Below are 19,589 nucleotides of genomic sequence, written 5' to 3'. Positions count from 1 at the left end.
GGCAGCTGGCGCCCCGGCCAGCAGCCTGGGCGAGGCCAAGGGGAGAACGTCCACCCTCGGAAGGCAGCGTCACCTCGGCGGGGCCGATCCGGGCTGCGGGGAAGGAGAGGGAAGCGGGAGGAGGAGGAGAGGCCGAGCGCAATCCCGGTGCCCTCCGTCCCTCCCTTCCTTGCTGTGGAGGGGAAAGAGCAGGTGAGCAAAGGGCAGTATCGATCCCCGGCACCCTGAGCAAGAGTCACCATCGCCGAGCGCGGACCCTCGCTCCCTCACGGGCTCCCTCCTTAGCGCTGGCCCGCGCCTGACCCAGCCCGGGGAGGTCCCTGGGCACCGGGGTCCGGGCTCACGGCGGCCCCGGGGGAGTCCCACGTCGGCGGTGCCGGGAGCTGGGTCCTGCCCCGCAGCCCTTCCCGAGGCTGGCCTGGGAGCGGGGGGCCGGGGAGGGCTGGCGGGGGGCGGGGGTGGCTGAGGGGGAGCCACGGGCAGAGCAGCCGGGGCACGGGTGGGGGGCTGGAGGCTGGGGCGCAGGAAGCGGTGGCGCAGGGTGGGGGCCGGGAGCAGCGATAAGCAGGCAGTAAATGGCACCCGGCGCTATCAGTTGCTACCAGGCAGGAGCCCTGTGCCAGGTGAGCAGATAAACGGGGTGCTCACCAGGTGAGCAGATAAACGACGGGGAGGCAGCGGCAGCGGCGTGCCGCTAGCTGGCCACGGTGGGACTGATGGGCGTGGGGGCGGGACGGCGTGGGGCTGGGACGCGGCGGAGGCTGAGGGGAGCAGGCTCAGCCCCAAAGGCAGCCGAGGAGTCCACGTGTGGCTGCTGCGGGACCCGGGAGCCACCGCTGGGAGAGCCGGGGTGGCCCCAGGCTCTCCCCACTCAGCCAGCCGGGATGGGAACGAGTCTCTCCGACGCCGGAGAGCACGGTCCTGGGTGTCACCGCTCATGCCACACGCCAGCCCCATCCCACCGCCCAGGGCACCCGGGACTCCCCGGTGCCTGGCCTGCCCTCCTCACCCATGTCACCCTGCCCCCTGGCACCAGTCACCCAGCCCACGGGTGCCTGCGTTTCCACTGCTGTGTCCTTGTGGGCCTGGGCCAAGCGTGAATCAGAAATGCTCCGAAACCAGTGGCGGTACCAGGTCGTTGTGGAGCCCAGGAAGGTGTGATGGGTTCAGCAGGGCTCCCATGCCTGCTGGGGACCTTTGGAACAAGATAACGGCTGGGTCTGCACACTGGGGTAGAGTGGGGCAGTCCACAGGGCACAGCTCACCCGGTTCCAGCAGGTAAGCAGGGCCCGGAGCCCACGGAGAACACCCCGGATAGCACGGCTGGAGGCTGCGGGTAACCCTCCTTGCCCCGGGCACAGCTCCTTCTCCGGGACGGGGGGCGGCGGGGGGGACAGCTGTGGGAGCACCGGAGGGTGACGGCGAGACCCCGAGCAGGGCCCCGGGGAGGTGAGCGCTGGCGGCCCTCGGCAGGAGGTTGGCACCAGGATGTGCCCAGCGGCAAGAAGACCCTGGCACCTGGCACGGGCGCTGGGGCACGGCGGCACCCCGGGCACAGCTGTGGGCCAGTGGCTGAGACTGGCCGAGACAGTCCCCAGGATGGGATGGCCCTGGGGACAGCAGTGACAGCCCCGGGCCTGCCACAGCCACGGCACCACAGGGCACCGCGGTGCCGCGCAGCAGCAGGGCTGGGAAGCGGGCAGCTCCCCGGCAGGGCAGGAGGGGAGGGCAGGAGGCAGGGAGCGGTGTCTCAAAGATCACGGGCAGGTATTAATAAGAGGGAGCAGAGCGTGCGCCCGGCTGGCACCACCCGACCGGCTTGGGCACAGCAGGTAGGAGGGCTGGGGGCAAAGCGGGGCCTCGGGCTGGCGCAGCCCCAGGCACCCCACGAGTGGCAAGTGGGCGAGCATCTCGGGACCGGCTGGGGCCACCAGCCGGGTGAGCCTGGTGGGACGGTGGCACCTCTCAGCCTGAGCCCCGAGCAAGGCCAGGCTGCCGATCCGTACGGAGACGCCTCGGTCCCACCATCCCGGCCCCGCAAAGGGAGAGCCCCCCGTCCCAGCCCCGCTCCTCCCTGCCCATGGGCTCAGCCTGCTCTGCGGCACAGGGGGCTGGGGAGGGCGCTGGCGGAGAGGCGACGAGCCCGTGACGCTCGCCGGGGTTGACATTCCTGCTCCCCTCATGTGTAAAGGGACAAAGTCTGAGGACGGGGCTGTGGGGTGGCTGGGGCTTTGCTCGGTGGCTGTGGTAGCCCGCTGCCGTGGCTGCGCAGCGGTACGCGGAGGAGAGGGGTGGTTGGCACCGAGGGGGGGTTCTGCGTGGGCAGGCGGAGGGTACCCCCCCCGGGGCAGCTCTGCTGGCAGCCCCCACCCGTGCACCCCGGCGGGGCAGATGGGGCTGGCACGGGGCAGGAGCAGGCAGCGCCGATTGCCGAGGCCTCGGCTCCCTCCCTGCCCACGCCCCGGCCGCCTGCCCGCTCTGGTGCGAGCTCCTGCCGCTGCTTCAGGACTCCCAAAACTCAGCTCACCCCTGGCCTCGGGGCCGATCCGGCACGCCTGGCCAGGATGGGATGGCCCTGCGGGGCGAGCGGGGCTGCGGGAGGGGCTGCAGGGTGGGTAGGGTGCCGGGTGCTCCCGGCCGTGGGGACGCGGCTGAGCTGTCCCTCGTCTCCCCGCAGCGGGCTGGCACGTGGGAGGCCCGGGTGGCCATGGCAGCAGAGATGGCACTGAGCCACCGGGCGCCCCACAAGGTGCTGAGCGAGGCTGACCTGGAGGAGGTGGCACCGCGGAAACCTCCCGCCGAGCCCTCGCTGCGCAGCTGCCTCCGCAAGACCAGGTAGGACCATGCCGGCCGGAGGGGTGTGCCGGGAGCCCGCCGGGCACCGTGCGCCCCAGCCCCACGGCCACGGGGAGCCTGGCTCCGGCTGCCCCAGTCCCGGCGGTAGACACGGCACAGACCCAGGCGCTGCTTCCCCCAAGCCCAAACACCCGTGTCCCCGCTCTGCCCTCCTCCCCGCACGGACACCCGGCTCCAGTGGATGGAGCTGGGGATCCCACGGGACCCATTGCTTCCCACGGGGCCCCGTCCACCCCCGCTGATGTCCCCAGGCCCCCGCGCCCGTGCTCAGCCCCGGCTCTTGCCCCTTCCCCACCAGATGCTCGGCCTCCACCGCCAAGTCCCTGCTCTTCCGATTCCTGCCCTTCCTGCGCTGGCTGCCCCGCTACCCGGTCAAGGAGTGGCTCCTGGGGGACATCGCCTCGGGCTTCAGCGTGGGCATCATGCACCTGCCCCAGGGTGAGCAATGCCCTGCCCAGGCTGCCGGGGGCTCCCCGCAGGCGGGGGGGCCGGGGCTCGGCCATCTGTGACAGTGCCCCCTGCTCCCCCGTGTCCAGGCCTCGCCTACGCACTGCTGGCCGGGCTGCCGCCCGTCACCGGTCTCTATTCCTCCTTTTACCCCGTCTTCCTCTACTTCTTCTTCGGGACGTCCAGGCACAACTCCGTGGGTGAGCTGAGGGACCACGTGCTCCCACAGGGATGGCGGGGGAGGGAGCGAGGATGAGGGGGGCAAGCCTTCATCCACGGCACAGCATTGCCACATCAACGGTTGGGGCGGGGAGGGACCTTTCTCGCCTTTAATTTGCCCCACCGAGAAGGTGGTTGGCCGTACCAGAGCCAAAGCACAGTGGGTGCCCTTTGAGCCCAGCCCAAGGGGACGGGTGCCTGCGGACCTCGGGGGGGTCCTGGTGCTGACCTTGGCCCCCCCGCCCGCACCCTGCCTGTCCCCAGGCCCCTTTGCTGTCATCTCTGTCATGATCGGGAGCATGACGGACTCCCTGGTGCCCAGCGAGAACTTCCTGGAGTCCGTCAACGGCTCCAACGTCACGATAGTCAACGAAGAACGGCGCGACGCTGCCAGGGTGGAGCTGGTGGCCACCATCACTGTTCTGACGGGCATCTTCCAGGTAAGGGGGCCCCAGCCCAGCCTGGCAGGGAACGGGGGGCCACGGTGCCCCGTGGCCGCGAGCTGCGGGGCGCTCCTGCTGCCACCTCTCCTTCCAGGTGGCCCTGGGCCTCCTGCAGTTTGGCTTCGTGGTGACCTACCTCTCGGACCCGCTGGTGCGCGGCTACACCACCGCTGCCTCCGTGCACGTCCTCGTCTCCCAGCTCAAGAACGTCTTCGGGGTCTCCCTGGGCGAGTACTCGGGGCCGCTCTCGCTGTTCATGGTGAGTAGGAGTTTGCTGCTGCCCTGGGACCCCCGGGCGCTCAGCTGTGGGGCACTCAGAGGCCCCCAAAAACCTGCCAGGGACGCATCTGCTTTCCTGAACCCGTTCCCTCCTCCTGTGTCCTCTAGACCTTCATCGAGATCTGCCGGAAGCTGCCAGAGACCAACGTGGGCACCCTGGTGACGGCCATCATTGCCATGGTGGCCATCTTCATCGTGAAAGAGCTCAACCACAAGTTCGCTGCCAAGCTGCCCATGCCCATCCCCATCGAGCTTATCACGGTACCCAGAGCTGCCCCGGCTCCCTCTGGGGACGCAGCCATGGGCGGCCCTATCCCCTTCGGGGTGGGATGGGGTGCCTTGGCGAGCGCAGCTCCAGGGCATGCGTCCCCTCCTCCTCCACCACGGTCCCCGTGCAGGAAGGCCCTGCCTCACTCCAGCCATCCTCCCCCAGATCATCATCTCCACCGGCATCTCCTACGGCGTCAACCTGAACGCCAAGTTTGGCATCTCCGTGGTGGGCAACATCCCCAGCGGGTGAGCAGGGCCGGGCGGTGAGGGTGGCTGCGCCAGGGCACCGTGCCGCCCACGGGACCCCCCTTTTGAGCCCCGTCTCCCTGTCTTGGCTGTAGGTTGAAGCCGCCCGTGGTCCCTAACGTCAGCTACTTTGGGCAGGTGGTGGGCAACGCCTTCGCCATTGCCGTGGTGGGCTACGCCATCTGCATCTCCCTGGGCAAGATCTTTGCCCTGAAGCACGGCTACAAAGTGGACAGCAACCAGGTGATGCTCCGATGCGCAGGGCCCCTTCCCTGGGTGAAAACCAACCTCGTGCTTCTTGCAGCCGGGGGAAGGCACGGTGCTCCCCCACCGCTGCTCTCTCCCCGCAGGAGCTGATCGCGCTGGGCTTCTGCAACTTCCTGGGAGGCTTCTTCCAGTGTTTCGCCATCAGCTGCTCCATGTCGCGGAGCCTGGTGCAGGAGAGCACGGGGGGCAACAGCCAGGTGGGTCTGGGCAGCGCTGCCTCGCTCCGTGGGGCTGGACCGGGGGCAAGGAGCCCAGCGAGCGGCGGGGGGCTCACCTCGCGCCTCCCGCTCGCCTTACCCTCAGGTAGCCGGTGTCATCGCATCCCTGGTCATCCTGGTGACCATCCTGAAGATTGGCGAGCTCTTCCGGGACCTGCCCAAGGTACGTCTGGTCCCACAGCCTCCGCGCCACATCCCACCCCTGTGCCCACCCCGTGGCAAGGTGGTGTGGCAGGGGAAGAGCCAAGACCCGCCCTCAGCATCCTCATAGCTGCAGGGACTTCTCTCCTAGGCCATCTTGGCTGCCATCATCATCATCAACCTCAAGGGCATGTTCAAGCAGTTCAATGACCTCCGTACGCTCTGGAAGTCCAACCGGGTGGACCTGGTAAGGCGGTGACTGGCCCCAGGGCTTTGCTCTTGTCGCTGGAGAGGGTTTCTCCACCCTCCCTGAGGCTTGCAGGAGGCCGTGCCGCAGCTGACCCTGTCCCCCTCCAGATGGTCTGGGTTGTGACATTCGTGGCCACCCTCCTGCTGAACCTGGACATCGGCCTGGGGGCCGCAGTGGCCTTCGGGCTGCTCACCGTCATCTTCCGCACCCAGCTGTGAGTACGCCGGGGCCGGGGCCGGTGCCGCGTCCCAAGGGCAGGGGAAGCCTGTGGTGACCTCAGCCCCTCGCTCTGCTCCCTGCAGCCCCCACTACTCCATCCTGGGGCGCATCCCCGACACCGATGTCTACAGGGACGTGGCCGAATACCAGATGGTAACAGCAGCAGGGGGCGGGAGGAGAGCCGCCTGCAAGGGAAGGGGCAGCTCGAGGCAGCCCCAGGGGCTCCTCGCTGGGGAAAGGAGCGGGGGGCATTTTGGGGGAGGGAAGGAAGGGGAGCAGGGGGCTCCATCCATGGGGTAGCACCCTCCCCATCTGCCCCCAGGCGCAGGAGGTCCCCGGCGTGAAGATCTTCCGCTCCTCCTCCACCCTCTATTTCGCCAACGTGGAGCTGTACGCCGAGACCCTGAAGAAGAAGGTAGGAGAGCCGCCAGCCCCCCCCCTGCTCCCCGCGCCCCCCACCCGCCGGCACCGGGGTGGCGGTGGGGCTCCCGGGGACACGGGACTGCATTGTTTTGCAGAGCGGCATCAACGTGGACCGCCTGATCGAGAAGAAGAAGAAGGCCCTCAAGAAGCTGAAGAAACAGCAGAAGAAAGCGGAGAAGGAGAAGGCCAAGAGGAAAAAGGTGCTTCCCCGCCGTGGGGGACCCCTCCGGTGCCACCCTGCACCGCCTCCCTGCCTGGCCCTGGCCCTCCTGCCCCGCATTTGCCGGGCTCCGTGGCCCATGGCCCCCCGTTCAGTCTGGGGCCACCGGGTGAGAAGAGGGACCGGGGCAGAGCCGGGCCACAGCGTCACACCCAAGGTCAGCAGGCGAAGCCAGGCCGTTAATGATTAGGTGGTGGAGCCAGTGAGTCATTAGCCATTTGGCAAGTTAATCAGAATTAAGAGCGAGAGCAAAGGCTGACCTGGCGCCAGCGACCCAGCCCGGCTCTGGAGAGCGTCGCTGGGGAGAGGGGTGGGTCCCGACACATCCGGACAGAGCCCAAAACCGGGTGAAGGTGTGAGCGAGGCGCCCGCTCCCGGGGCCACCGCACGGGCCACCGCCCGTGCCCCAGCGCAGCCAAAGAGCCTCGCCGGGCCCCGCTGCGCTATAGGGCAGGGCACGGCCGGAGGGAGGTACGCTGCCTGCCCGGCGGGGCTGCCGGCCCCGGGCAGTGAGGCCGGGTCTCCTTCCCTCCCGCAGGACGCGGAGGACGGGCTTAACGGTCCGGGCGTGGCGGTGATCGAGGTGAGCGGGGCGGAGGGCAGCGTGCCCCCCGAGCCCACCCTGCGCACCCTGGGGCTGCCCCAGCCCGGCTTCCACGCCATCGTCTTGGACTTCAGCCCCGTCAGCTTCGTGGACACCGTCTCCATCAAGATCCTGAAGAACGTAAGGGGCCGGGGGAGCAGGCGGGCCGGCAGCCTCGCCGAGGGCGTCCCCAGGGCCCTGCGGGGTGGCCTGATGGCCGCTGCCTGTCCCTCTTCCCGGGCGAAATGTGTTTTCTGCCATTTGCAGACGTTCAGGGATTTCCATGAGATAGAAGTGGACGTCTTCGTTGCCGGCTGCCCGGGTGAGGAGGCTCTGCAGAGCCATCAGCCCCTGCCGGGCATGCCCACCCCTGCGGGACACAGCTGCTGGCCTGGGGCTCCCTCCGTGGTGTCCCCATCCCCGGGGCTTCCGCAGGGGACGGGTGCTGCAGGTTGTCCCAGGGATCCAGTCCGAGCCCCGCAGCCCCTGGCGAGGCAGCCCCAGCGATGGCCCCAGTGCCCCTGAGGCCGCCGTGGGGGGGGGGCGGTGGGCTCAGCCGGGTGCCATAGCTTCACACGCGTCTCCCTCCACGCAGGGCCCGTCCTCGCCCAGCTGGAGCGGGGCAACTTCTTCAGCTCGGCCATCACCAAGCACAGCTTCTTCCCCTCGGTGCACAATGCCATAGTCCACATCAGCGGGGAGCGGCGCCAGGCCGCGGTAAGCGCCAGCCTCGCCGTCTCCGTGGCTGCCGTGGAGAAGGGGACAGCCAAGCCAGCCCCTCCCCGTCTGTCTCCCTCAGGTGGACCTCAGCACCAGAATGTAGCCCCGCCAGAGGAAGACGTCTCCCTGAGGAGCTGGGCAGGGGACGGGGGCTTCGCCGGCCCAACGGCACCGACCCTCCCGCCCCGGGGCCCGGAGGTCTCGTACCCCCGCCAGCCCCTCCGGACTCCAAGAGCCGGGGCCCCGCACTGGCCATGAGCTCCCCCTGCGCCGGAGCGGGCCGAGGGCCCCGCGCCCGCTCCAGCACAGGGACTCCGCGCCGGGGTGCCCAGCGGGACCCCCCGCTCAGCCCCAGCACGGGCCCGGCCTGGTCTGGGGGGCGGCGGAGGAGCCCCCAGACCTGGCCGAAGCAGGGGGGGGGGGGCTGCTCCTGGCAGCGGGTTGGCGTCGCAGATAAAACCGTGTAGAATTTCTCAGGCTTCGTTTTAATGCACTTTCCTCCATAAAGGGGACCTCAGGCTGCACCCTGCCACGGGTGGGCGCTGCCCGGCTGGGCCCGGGCCCCGGCCTGGCCCTTCCTGCAGGCGGGCTGCCCCGCCACCCCGCTCCCGCTGGCCCCTTTCTGCCGCTTTCCCCCCTGACCCGCTCCGGGCCCGTCGGGCTGCGGTCGAGGGAGCGGTACGGGCGGGACCCCCGGCCCCCGGGACCCCCCGGGACCCCCCCCGGCCCCCGGGACCGCCCCCTCCCCCGGGAGCTTCGCCCGCCCCCGCCCCCTCTCGCCACCAGGGGGCGCCGCCGCGCACCCGCACCCGCTTGCGCATGCGCCCCCTCTGCCTGCGCGAACCTCCCCCTCGTGCGCATGCACATCGATGACAGGAGCTGACGGCCGCTCGGCCTCGCGCGCATGCGCTCCCGCCCTGCCCGCAAGCCCCGCCTTCCTGCGCAGGCGCGCTGCAGCCCGGTCGGTCGGCGGCGGCAGGGACAAGATGGCGGCTTCCTCTGTGTGCCGGGCGGGGTGCGCGGCCGGGCGGGCCCTGCTGCGGGGCCCTCGCCCCTCCGTGAGTCACCGCGGCCGGCGGCGGGGGGAAGCGGCGAGGTGGGCCGGGGGGAGGCCGGCAAGGGGAGCGGAAGGCCCTGCGGTGCGGTGGGGCTGCCGGGCCCAGACTGCCGGTCGGCCGGGAAGGTCACGGGGACGCGGCGGCCGGTGCGGGGCAGGGGGCGGCGGTCGCCGTGGAGTCCCCCTGCCTCCGGGGCGGGGCCGGGCCGGGCCGGGCGGGGGGCAGCGGTGGCGGCGGCCTTCAGCCTTTGCGGGGCTTGCCGGGGGCCTGCTGTCCCCTCCCCTCTCCTCTCCGCCCCGGTACCGGGTTTTGACCGGTTCATGGGACTCTGTGCTGAGTTCTTCGAGCTGCTTGAAACCTCTGGCGCTGCGGAGGGTTTCCAGGTCTTCTGCTAGCTCCTGTGTAGCAGGAGCTCCTCGATATAAACGGGAAACAGCTTGTCTGGCCTAGCTTTGGTCAGCTGTGTGCCCAGCAGTCTGCGTTCTGGAGGTCTGCCCTGCAGAGGGGAGCTGCTGGGTAGAGGTGATGACAGCCTGGGTTGTTTTTTTAGGCAGCTTTATTGACTTTGACAAGGAACCGAGGTGCTGCCACCTATGCCCAGACACTCCATAATATCCCTGAGACCCAAGTCACCACTCTGGACAATGGTCTCCGTGTAGCTTCAGAGGAGTCCAATCAGCCAACGTGTACGGTAAGTTTAAGATAGGTTAAGGACATACTTGAAACAGTCAGCCTTGCCTAGTCTGTAGCTGGTCTTCCAAAAGTGACAAACCCCTATTTAAACCAGATCTTTTGACAGAGTCCCTACCACTTCTCTTTGTTAACTGGTGGGATTAACGTAGCAGTAGAAGGCCTAGCCTGGCTTTGTATAAGGCTGTAGTAAAGCTTTTGTGCTCTACGAGTTTTCTCAGCCTTACAGTTCTTGTGTAAGCGGTAAGTGGCCAGTAGCAGTTATATCCCTGACAAAACCAGTAAAGGCTTTTGCGAAGCTGCTAGATAAAAAGCCAAAATGTGTATGGGAAACAGTTGCTGGTGCTTGTTCTTATTTTGGTGCTACTAGTGCAATGGCTGTGGAGGAGACTTCTTGTCCCTCCTGTTATATTTGCAGCATGAAGCTTGAGCATGTGGTTTGTTTTCTTTTCTAATACGTGTACTTGATGCTTTTGCCATTAGGTGGGTGTGTGGATTGGGGCGGGGAGCCGCTACGAACACAAGAACAACAACGGGGCCGGTTACTTCCTGGAACATCTGGCCTTTAAGGTAAGGAGGTATGCTAGGTCTGGCACAGGACTGCGTGGAGAGCTGTTCAGGATATTCACTTATATATTGCGCTCTTGCTTCGGAGGCTGTAGCTGTTAAAGGAGAGTGCCAGTCAGGTTAACTGAGTCCCAGAGACTTTGTGTATAGTATAAAAATAAACTTCAAAAGGCACCTAGCCTATATGGTGCTCTTTGTTTGAATATGTGGCAACTTGCAAGCATGCATGAATTAAGGCAACTCTTATTTACTAGTTGGTATTTCCCCTCTTAAAGGAAAAGAAGTCGTAAGTAACAAGTGAGACTGAGTCTCTGACGCTGTGGTTCCAATCCCTGACTATCCCAGCCACTGCACGTATAGGACTACGTTATGAAGCATGTTTCTTCAGGTTAGCGGGCAGAGCTCAAAGCAGCGTTTCCTGTAGCCATTTATTTTTCTTTGGTTTTCTTAGTGGACCAGCAAAGTTTAGAGGCCACAGCTCTTACTTATCTAGTAACGTAACTGTCTGCTGAACAGCCCTAGGGCAGAAGGCATCTAAGCCTGGCGCTTGCTGACTCGAGCCCAGCCTGTGCCATCAGAGGCAACTGCAGCATCTGGCTTGCTCCTTAAGAGATGAGCTCTGTATTAGAAGTAGTTTTCTGCTCCTTTTCTGGCTTCTTCTGAATATTGCTGCTTGGATAGCTGGAAACCTGCTTATTTTTGGTTTAGACTTGTTCTTGGTTTACTTCCACTGATGCGATCTTCAGCTGCTGTCGTCTCTTAGTGTAGGTCTTCTCCTTCCCTGCTGGGTTTTTATTGGTCTTTCAAAATACGCCTCAACCATCCTTTAGCTAGAGTAAATAAGTCAAGTTTTAATTCTCTTGCTTTCTGCACTTGCTCTTGGCTTTTATGAATCGCGTGACAGGTTTTATTGTTCTAGGTCTTTATTGCTCTTTTCCTTGCTTTAGTTCTGCGCGAGAGGGAAACCTGTTAATTTCATAATTGTGTCTATCCATTTTCTTTAGGGCACCAAGAAGCGTCCTTGCGCTGCCTTTGAGAAGGAGGTGGAGAGTATGGGTGCTCACCTGAATGGGTACACCTCACGGGAGCAGACTGCCTATTACATAAAAGCCTTGTCCAAGGACATGCCCAAAGGTAGGATGGCCAGTGGCAAAGTCTGATTCGGAGGTTAAGGATGAAGCAAGCGCGTGTGCTTGTGTTTCTCTCCCACCAGCATCCTTTCTGACAACAGACCAGGGAATGAAGTTATAGCTGAGCAGGAAATTGGAGGTTCTAGTTGGTAGTTGAAGGGAGCGCTGCCATGACATGGTGCTTCAAGGCTGCAAGTTCATGTGTTCCTAAAACCACTTTTGCAAAACTCTTGTTATGTCAGGCTGTGCTATATTGCCAGGAGGGAGAGGGGGGGTTTCAGTAGTCTGTCATTGTCTTACGGAGCTGAGAAGCTGAGGTCAGCGACAGCTACTGTGTCAGGAGTGCTCAGCGTAGCTCCTGCGGGTGTTGCTTGTGCTCTGTGCTACCGTGCACAGGCTCCTCTTCGGGTCCGTTTTGCCCAGAGGTGGTGATTTGAGTCAGAGCTATGGGCCCTGCTGTAGATGTGGGCTATGCTGTAGATGACGCGAGCTCTCTGTAAGGATTCCGCGTGTTTCTGCAACAGTACCCTGCTTCTGACATGCTTCGCCTTCTGCAGTTGTTGCCTGCTTTCCACTGGCAGTGATGCTCAGCAAGCTGACTTGGAGAATTCACGCTAAAACCGTGTTGTTTGCCCCTCTCTGATGCTGTGGGAATGGGTAGTACTCATCTCGGTTATGTTGCATCCCCTCCCCAGTGTGGTCTGTTGCTCACTCTTGCGGTGCCCGTGCTGCCTGTGTGTCTTTTCTCCTTTCAGTAGCACTGGGTAGCAGCCAGGCAGTGGGATTGCTAACGTAGGAAATGTGTTGCAGTTGTAGAGCTGCTGGCTGACATTGTGCAGAACTGTGCACTGGAGGAGTCTCAGATTGAGAAGGAACGTGGCGTCATCCTTCAGGAGTTGAAAGAAATCGACAGCAACTTGACGGATGTTACCTTTGATTATCTTCATGCCACTGCTTTCCAGGGGACTGCACTGGCCCACACTGTCGAGGGGACCACGGAGAACATCAAGTGAGCAACAGGCTGGATGCGGTACATAGCCCGTGGGTTCGCTCTTTGGGGTGCATGACTGCTGCTTCTCAGTAATGGTGACTGCACAAGGAAACAGCCTGTATACAGACGTGATCTGTGCCCGTGGCCTTCTCATTGTGTCTTGACTGTGTTTTCCCCGTTGGCGCTAGTGAAAGCGTAATGCCGCACGCATTCTTCTCTACAATCCCCCTCGCACAAGGTGTGAGGTTGGTAGGGCCAGGTTGAACCTTCTCCCATACTCATCAGTTTGACACTGTTAGAGAAATTAAGAGCTAGGGGTGCTCATTAAAGCAGCGGCCTTGAGGTAGCTCAGTGACCAGGGTCAGTACTCTAGTCTGCACTGAAGGTCTATCCTTAACTCTCCATCTTGGCCACCAGTTTCTATTCTCTGTGTTCCGGAATTAGAGCACAGGGAAAGCACGGATGGTGCAGTCTTGCTTCTAAAAAGTATTGTTACCCTACAACTAAGAGAATCAACAACATCACTGCTGTCTCTGCACTGTCAACTTGCTTCTCCTAAGCCTCTCATCCCTCCAACTCAGAGATGCTGATATACTGGGTCTCTCTGTGTTCTTTCTAGGCATCTGACTCGAGCAGATCTAGCTTCATATATTGATACTCACTTCAAGGCACCTCGTATGGTCCTGGCAGCTGCTGGAGGTAAGTTCTAGATCCTTGTGACTCTGGGAAGCCTGGCTGTTTTCAAGCTGGTGATCAAACCCCTGTCACACATCTCTAATGTAAAATCAGATGATTTTGTTAAATGAAGTTGTTTGAGACTGCAAATCTCTCTCTTTCCCATTGCCAGGTATTTCCCACAAAGAGCTGGTAGACGTAGCTAGGCAACACTTCAGTGGAGTGCCTTTTACATACAAAGAGGATGCTGTGCCTGTCCTCCCGCGCTGTCGCTTCACAGGGAGTGAGGTAAAGTTGTTTTGGTCCCAAACAAAACAAGCAGCTGTTGCCAAACTGTTGAATGAATGTGAAACCAGTTATAGCTGCTTCTGAGAGAAAAAAATCTGTTCGTATATCTCAGAGAAATTGATGATGCAGCATCTTGGTAGTGCCCCCATGTTCTGTTCTTGGGGCTTATTGCCATAACGTGTTGGGTTTTAGATAGGACCCAAATCTGTTAGGAAGGTGAGGCTCTTGCTCACATCGTCTGCTGGAAAACTCGTATCGGGGCAGCTGGTTTCTGCTCGGTAGTGCCTGAGACTATTTAATTTCACTGGGATAATATCAAGTCCTCCAGTTTGTCAGCCTGGCATTGCAGCAGGCTGCAGACAAAGCCGCAGTGCTCATGCAGTTTTCCCCTGCTCCTTGATGGTTTTCTAGATCCGTGCCAGAGATGATGCTCTGCCCGTTGCCCATATTGCTCTTGCTGTGGAGGGGCCAGGATGGGCTGATCCCGATAACGTTGTCCTCAACGTGGCTAATGCTATCATTGGACGCTACGACCGCACGTTTGGAGGTGGTAAGGTAAGAAGCTTGTGAATGTGGTAGGGAGAGCCTGGAGCCTTTTAATGTGAAGTATGGATGAACATGGTTCGCCCTGGGTGAACGTGCTTCATGGGAGGCTGTTGTGGATAGTGTCCAACTGGGAAGTGGTCAAGAGTCTGGAAAGTAGGATGGAAGCGTAATCGAGGCTAATCCAGGCCAGTTCTTGAGAGGTGATGCTGGGAGATGAACTGAGCCTTCTCTGCTAAGTTTGGAAGGGGTTTAGCTGATGAATTCTCAGCAGCTTATTCCCGCCCTCCCAAACTAACCGCTCAGTGGGGGCCGTGATGGGAGCAGGACAGAGCAGTCTATAGTCTGATGATGCAAGCTTGTCTTAGAACGACTTCAAAGCAGGTGGAACTTGTTTAAAATCCCAGTGTTACATCCATTCTCGTCTGAAATCTGTCTGGCCTGCATAACTGTGCTAAGCCCTGTTACTGGGAGACCTTGCGCTTCCCATTTCTCCCACTCCTACAGTGGTATGCATACCAGCTCCTCATCTGCGGCTGGGAAAGGAAATGGCTTTGCTGGATGGACTCTTAGACCATTGTCTGTGGCTTTTCCACCAGTGAATCTCATCTGTTGACCACATGAAGGGCCTAAATAAAGCTCTCCTTCAGCAAAGCGTTGCGCTCTGTCTTGTCTGTGGTCTTTGTGAAAACAGCTCAGTTGGAAAGAATTTGAGCTGTGAGGAAGCTGTAAGACTGAAATGGCTGATGGTATCTCCTTATTTACAGAATCAGTCCAGCAGGCTGGCTACGCTTGCTGTGGAGCATAATCTCTGCCACAGTTTCCAGACGTTCAACACCTCTTACTCTGATACCGGCCTCTTTGGTTTCCATTTTGTTTCCGATCCTCTGTCCATAGATGATATGCTGTATTGTGCTCAGAGGGAGTGGTAAGTACAACTTCGGCAAAAGTTCCTGTTTAAGATCTGACCCTCTTGTGGGAGGCTGAGCTGGTGGGCAGTGTGTTAGGGCTTCAGACAGCTGTGTCTCTGTCTGAATTCTTGGTAACTCGCATTCTGGTTAAGAGATCCTGTAAGTGGTTTCTGTAAGTGTCTTAGGATGGGGCTTTTGAGGAGCTATTTTAATCCCTTAGGGCTCTTTGGGTCTTTTGTTTGTGCTTCCAAGTATTAGCACTGAGGCTTTGGGTTTTTTGTATACAAGTGAGACCATTCCTTAGAGACAAGGCTTTCCCAGGTGCCCAAGAGACAGGTCTCCGTTGCCTTGTTAAACTTGAGCAAAGCAGGCAGAGTTCCTGCCTGTTGCGTTGTGGCTGATAAATGCCCTGCTGCTGGAGTCATGCCAGTGTTTGGAGGCCTTCTGTCTGTCCGTCTTGTTGTATACACTTATATCCCAGTAATGGTTCGAGGCTACATCTGAGATTCAGAGCCGAGCCGTGCTGTGTGTGGAGCAGATGGAGTTAGCCCTTGCCCTAGGGACGTTGCAGTTGGCAGGGGAGGAAGGGATTTAGCAGCTGGAGTCCGAACGGACTCTGGAGAGCTGTCTTGTTCTTTCAGCATCAGTTTCCATAGCAGCTTGCCATGCGTGGGAACAGCTGACACGCCTTCCTTCTCTTGTGATAGCGTACCACAGACTGCTTGCCGCTGTGCCTGATGGGCAAGCTAGAGCCGGCACCAGGGCTGCTTAGACCTTTGGGAGGGTAACTCGGCGTGTAAGCTGCTGGCTGATGTCCCCTGCCTGTAAGCTTGAGCTCCTTCTCTCGCTTCCTGCCGTTCAGTGCTCCCAGTTCTTAGCTGCTCTGCAGTGATCAAGAATGAATCTCAAACCTGCAAGACAAGTGATGCTGATAATACTTATTTCTGCAGAGGCTTGGGAAAGGGAAGAAATCACTTTCTGTCTGAGCAGACAAAATCTTTAAGAGCTTTAGCGATCTTTCCATCTCCTCTCCAGGATGCGTCTGTGCACTAGTACTACAGAGTCAGAGGTGAAGAGAGCCAAGAACTATCTCCGAAATGCCATGGTGGCTCAACTGGATGGTATGTTCTGGTTTATGGATTGACCACTGCGCAGCTTTCAGAGGGTTACTGCTTATGTCTCTCCTGGGGAGCAAGAGCTCCATTAGACATTGCAGTACTGCCGGCAGGCACTGAGCAAACCTTCCTTTCCCCTGCTCTGCATTCCTTCTGCCATGTTGTCGAAGCAGCTGACCCCAGCCTGCTGTGCTCTGGGCTAGCTCTGACTCTGTAAACTTCTAGTCGTTCTGTTGCTGAGAGTGAATAACATGCTGCCTGGTGAAGTTAGAATTGAGACCCTCAAACTGGTCTGCTTTGGCTGTAACGCTTTGGAGACCAGTGAAGCAATCTTTGTATTGCTTAACTCCTGCCGGATCTGCTTAGAGTGGTAACTGCGACTGGTACTTCATTAGAAGCCGGTTTAACGGCTAGAGTTGCTTCTGTCTGCTTTGGCTGATGATCAGGCTGTGCAATTGTGGAAGGCTTTCTGTTGTGCTGACCATGTGGTATCTTCAACATCTAGGTACTACACCAGTGTGTGACAATATTGGAAGCCATCTCTTAAACTACGGACGCCGTATCCCTCTGGAGGAATGGGATGCCAGGATTGCTGTAGGTATCTGTTTGTTTTGGTTGGGGTACCTGGGCATGGTTGGTGTCAGCATTTTCTGGCCTTAGTTTGCTGCAGTAACATGAGACTTACTTATCCCTTAGTCAAGCTGCCTGGAGTCCAGGCGCTCAGCTCACTGATGCTGATATAAATACCTCAGAATCTCTGGCATAGATTCAGTGTATCCCATGTCCCCATGGCTGTATTCAGTCCATCCCAGAAAGGGGGCATGTGCCTGTGTTAAGCAGCACAACTTGAATTCCTTTAACGGTTTCCCTAGAGGTGGCCAGCATCTATTTGTGTAATTCTGCAGCCACTGTATCCCTTGGAAGGCTTCAGATTTTGGACTGCCATGTCTTCTGTACTCTCAGAAAAATGTGCTGGGTAGAACATTAACCATCCTTGCGCAAGAGCTGTACAGTTGGTGCAGATGGCCCCCAAGGGTCTGACAGTATCTTTTTAATCATCTTGATACGTAATGGCAATGGTAACTTCCAACTTTGAGAAACGCAGGTCTGCTAGAAGGGTCATTAATTGCTTGTTTGATATTTATTAGGCCGTTGATGCAAGAATGGTGAGAGAGGTCTGCAGTAAATACATCTATGACAAATGTCCGGCAATCGCAGCAGTTGGTAAGTAGTACGCGGCAATTAGTACGTGGTAGCTCAAAAAACAGGAAGGGGTCGAGAGCTGAGTGGAAGTGAGCTGCAGGCACTTGTCATGTGTCTGTTCTGGCCTCCTAACCACTCTGGTTCTTTGCTGGTATCCTCCTACCTCTGCACGTTAGATGTGCCAACGCACTTTTGCCAGCAGATCAAACCTGCAGGTGATGGTGATGCAGTGGCAGCGAGCTGCTGGCTGTCCTCCCAGCTCTCTGCTTGCTGTGGAGCCGTGACTAAGATTGGGAGTCCCATAGCTGGGTGCAGGCCCAGCGGCGTCTGCCAGGTGCCCTTACCCTGGGGTCATGGTGGTTTATGTAAGGGAAGTGAAGGGACCTGGTTTTCTTGTGCTGCTCTGGCATGTCTGTCTGGCCAAGGACAAATTCCTCTCAGAAAACCTGCCTGAGCAGCTCAGCTCCGCTCTGCTGCCTGCTTCCTGTGTGTTGTGGATTTCCCTCCTCCATGCAGCTGTTTCCTCTGGCCTTCAAAGCAGAGCAGCTTGGAAAAGGGAGACGGTTTTTGAACAGCAAGTTGGAATGAACTAGCCAAAATCTCCATGGCTTGGTGGCTCCCTGTGTTTCATACCTGTATGTGGAGCTGTACTGAGCATTGTGGAGCAGTGCGAGAGAACAACTTATGCTGAGGAAACAAGTAACGGTTTCTCTGTCAGGAGATGGTATCTGCTGCTTTTCCTGATGCGGGTTTGAGCTGTAGTTGCCCGGTTTTGTGCATAGCTGCTCTGCCACCATCTGCTTTAAGACCATGGGAAACTGCGCAGGGATTTTAACTACATCTCCAGTGACTAACTCTTGTTCTGTTCACTCAGGTCCCATTGAACAGCTCTTGGATTACAACCGTATCCGCAGTGCCATGTACTGGATCCGTTTCTAGGACGTGTCCCTGCAGGTTGGAAATAATGAAGCTGTGGACTGTGACAGGTTCCCTCTGGCTCTGAATGTCTTGTGCACCAGGGGCAAGATGAGTCCCATCAAAATGGCTGTCTTCTCGGTGTTAAATGTATAAAAATAAATATATCCTATATGGAGTTGGTTCTGCTGGGAGTCAACCATGTCTTGCTGGGTTGTGTATGTAGACATTGTTAATGTTGCTAAATTGGTGAGAGATTGGACCAATCGGTCTTGATTTGTCAGGGCTCATGCTAGAATCCTGTCTGTGTGTCTGTCTGCAGCCCTGCCTCCTCTGTCCTGAGCTGGCAGTGTCCTGGTTCAGTGGTCTTGTCTTCAGGCTGGTTGAAGGAAGTCTTTCCACTGGTACGAGGCTGCCAGGGTAGCTCTAGCTATTTCCACGGCGCCCTTCTGTGCAGGCAGCAGCGTGGTCAAACTCGGGCTGTAGCATTGCTGCTTGTGCAGACCTAAGAACAAAGGGCCCTCTTCTGAGGGGACCTCTCCTGCTCGTCAAGGAGATCAGAATGTATCTATGGAAAGCTGGTCCTCTTCCTGTCCCTGGGCTGTGGCGTTGGTGTTTCTGGCCTGGCTGTTTGCGACTCTTGTTGGGGTGGCCGCCTCTGCGGCAGGGCAGTTTGTGCAACCCCTCTCTCCCCGCTCAGTTACAGACAGAACTGGTCGGCTGAGTTCCCACCACTTGTTGAAGCTGGGGAAGGTGATCAGCCTGGCCTTGCCTGACGTACCACTGAGGCAGTTGTCTCTAGCAGAGTTGGGATGGTGTGAGGAGCTGGAGCTGTTGCCAGACAAACATCTTTCCAGAGCCGATACGGGGATATGTTACCTCTCATCTTAAGCTTCCTGCTTATCCATCAACCAACTCAAAATGAGCAGAGATTGTTGTGGAGTATGTTGGTGTTGGTCTACGCGTTCCTCTTGCAGATGAGCCTCCATCTATCAAGTCAGTCTCAGCTATGCAATAGCTGAGGAACTGCTGACTGAAGTGTAGGCTGACCTGGCCTATACCTGGAAGATAATCTCTAGGTCTGAATAGTCGAAAGAGCTACCCAGCCCTTTCTGCTTTTTCTGGTGTTGATCTGGTGGTTGCTCCCTTGTCTTGCCTCCGGGAAGCTGGAACATGGAACAGAAAGGATGAAACTCAGCAAGGGGGATGGAGAAAAGCTTCCCACCAGGTGGCACTAGGCTGTCACAGCTACCTTTGGAAGCTGCGAGGTACTCCTGTTAGATTTTTGTCTTTGGGATAAATCTCCCTGGGATTCTCGTTTAATTTCCAGGTGCTGCCCTGACAAGTGGGATTTAAAAATAGTGTAAAAGTTTCTAGGAGTTAGTCATTACACTTGAGACTAATCCAGTGTACTAAATCATTTGTGCTGAATCTGGATTCTTAATGAGAGAGTCAGTGTGTCTGAACTCATTGCGTATACTAGGCAAGTTTGAAACTGTTAAATGTTCTTGATGCAATTTGGGTTTATCATCACAAGCTCTGGCTCGTTACAAGTGCACTGAGGGCTGAAAAACTAAACAAGCTCACTTACGCCTCAAGCCTTGTGGAACCAGTAAATGATTCTGTCTTGGTTTTGTGACTGCAATCAGACTGTAATCCTCTTTTGGCTTCCATTGCTATATATTCCCCCCCCCCCAGGTGA

General features: G+C 58.9%; 2 protein-coding genes across 2 annotated transcripts; both read left to right on the top strand.

Moving 5' to 3' along the window:
- Positions 1 to 2,707: 2,707 nt before the first annotated feature.
- Positions 2,708 to 7,986, top strand: SLC26A6 (solute carrier family 26 member 6). Its single transcript, XM_075514345.1, has 19 exons — positions 2,708 to 2,835; positions 3,155 to 3,294; positions 3,393 to 3,503; positions 3,787 to 3,962; positions 4,060 to 4,224; positions 4,353 to 4,505; positions 4,678 to 4,760; positions 4,856 to 5,003; positions 5,111 to 5,224; positions 5,331 to 5,408; positions 5,538 to 5,633; positions 5,744 to 5,850; positions 5,939 to 6,008; positions 6,178 to 6,270; positions 6,374 to 6,478; positions 7,037 to 7,222; positions 7,349 to 7,403; positions 7,677 to 7,798; positions 7,881 to 7,986. The coding sequence occupies exons 1-19, from the start codon at positions 2,708 to 2,710 to the stop codon at positions 7,902 to 7,904; spliced, it is 2,154 nt and encodes a 717-aa protein (XP_075370460.1). The 3' UTR covers positions 7,905 to 7,986.
- Positions 7,987 to 8,734: 748 nt separating this feature from the next.
- UQCRC1 (ubiquinol-cytochrome c reductase core protein 1) lies at positions 8,735 to 18,065 on the top strand. The gene is made up of 13 exons (XM_075514006.1): positions 8,735 to 8,859; positions 9,410 to 9,550; positions 10,033 to 10,119; positions 11,121 to 11,250; positions 12,057 to 12,255; positions 12,857 to 12,936; positions 13,085 to 13,200; positions 13,612 to 13,755; positions 14,511 to 14,671; positions 15,690 to 15,775; positions 16,275 to 16,363; positions 16,918 to 16,993; positions 17,847 to 18,065. The coding sequence occupies exons 1-13, from the start codon at positions 8,788 to 8,790 to the stop codon at positions 17,909 to 17,911; spliced, it is 1,446 nt and encodes a 481-aa protein (XP_075370121.1). The 5' UTR covers positions 8,735 to 8,787; the 3' UTR covers positions 17,912 to 18,065.
- Positions 18,066 to 19,589: the final 1,524 nt, after the last annotated feature.

Source organism: Mycteria americana, chromosome 11 (genome assembly GCF_035582795.1).
Source record: "Mycteria americana isolate JAX WOST 10 ecotype Jacksonville Zoo and Gardens chromosome 11, USCA_MyAme_1.0, whole genome shotgun sequence".
NCBI classification, from domain to species: domain Eukaryota; kingdom Metazoa; phylum Chordata; class Aves; order Ciconiiformes; family Ciconiidae; genus Mycteria; species Mycteria americana.
This window is presented reverse-complemented; position numbering and strand designations above follow the sequence as displayed.

Coding starts and splice junctions, on each gene's coding strand:
- SLC26A6 (XM_075514345.1), top strand. CDS start 2,708: ATGGCAGCAGAGATGGCACTGAGCCACCGGGCGCCCCACAAGGTGCTG. Junction 3,963..4,059: donor TTCTGACGGGCATCTTCCAG/GTAAGGGGGCCC, acceptor CTCTCCTTCCAG/GTGGCCCTGGGCCTCCTGCA. Junction 4,761..4,855: donor GTGGGCAACATCCCCAGCGG/GTGAGCAGGGCC, acceptor TCTTGGCTGTAG/GTTGAAGCCGCCCGTGGTCC.
- UQCRC1 (XM_075514006.1), top strand. CDS start 8,788: ATGGCGGCTTCCTCTGTGTGCCGGGCGGGGTGCGCGGCCGGGCGGGCC. Junction 11,251..12,056: donor GTCCAAGGACATGCCCAAAG/GTAGGATGGCCA, acceptor AATGTGTTGCAG/TTGTAGAGCTGCTGGCTGAC. Junction 13,201..13,611: donor GTCGCTTCACAGGGAGTGAG/GTAAAGTTGTTT, acceptor ATGGTTTTCTAG/ATCCGTGCCAGAGATGATGC.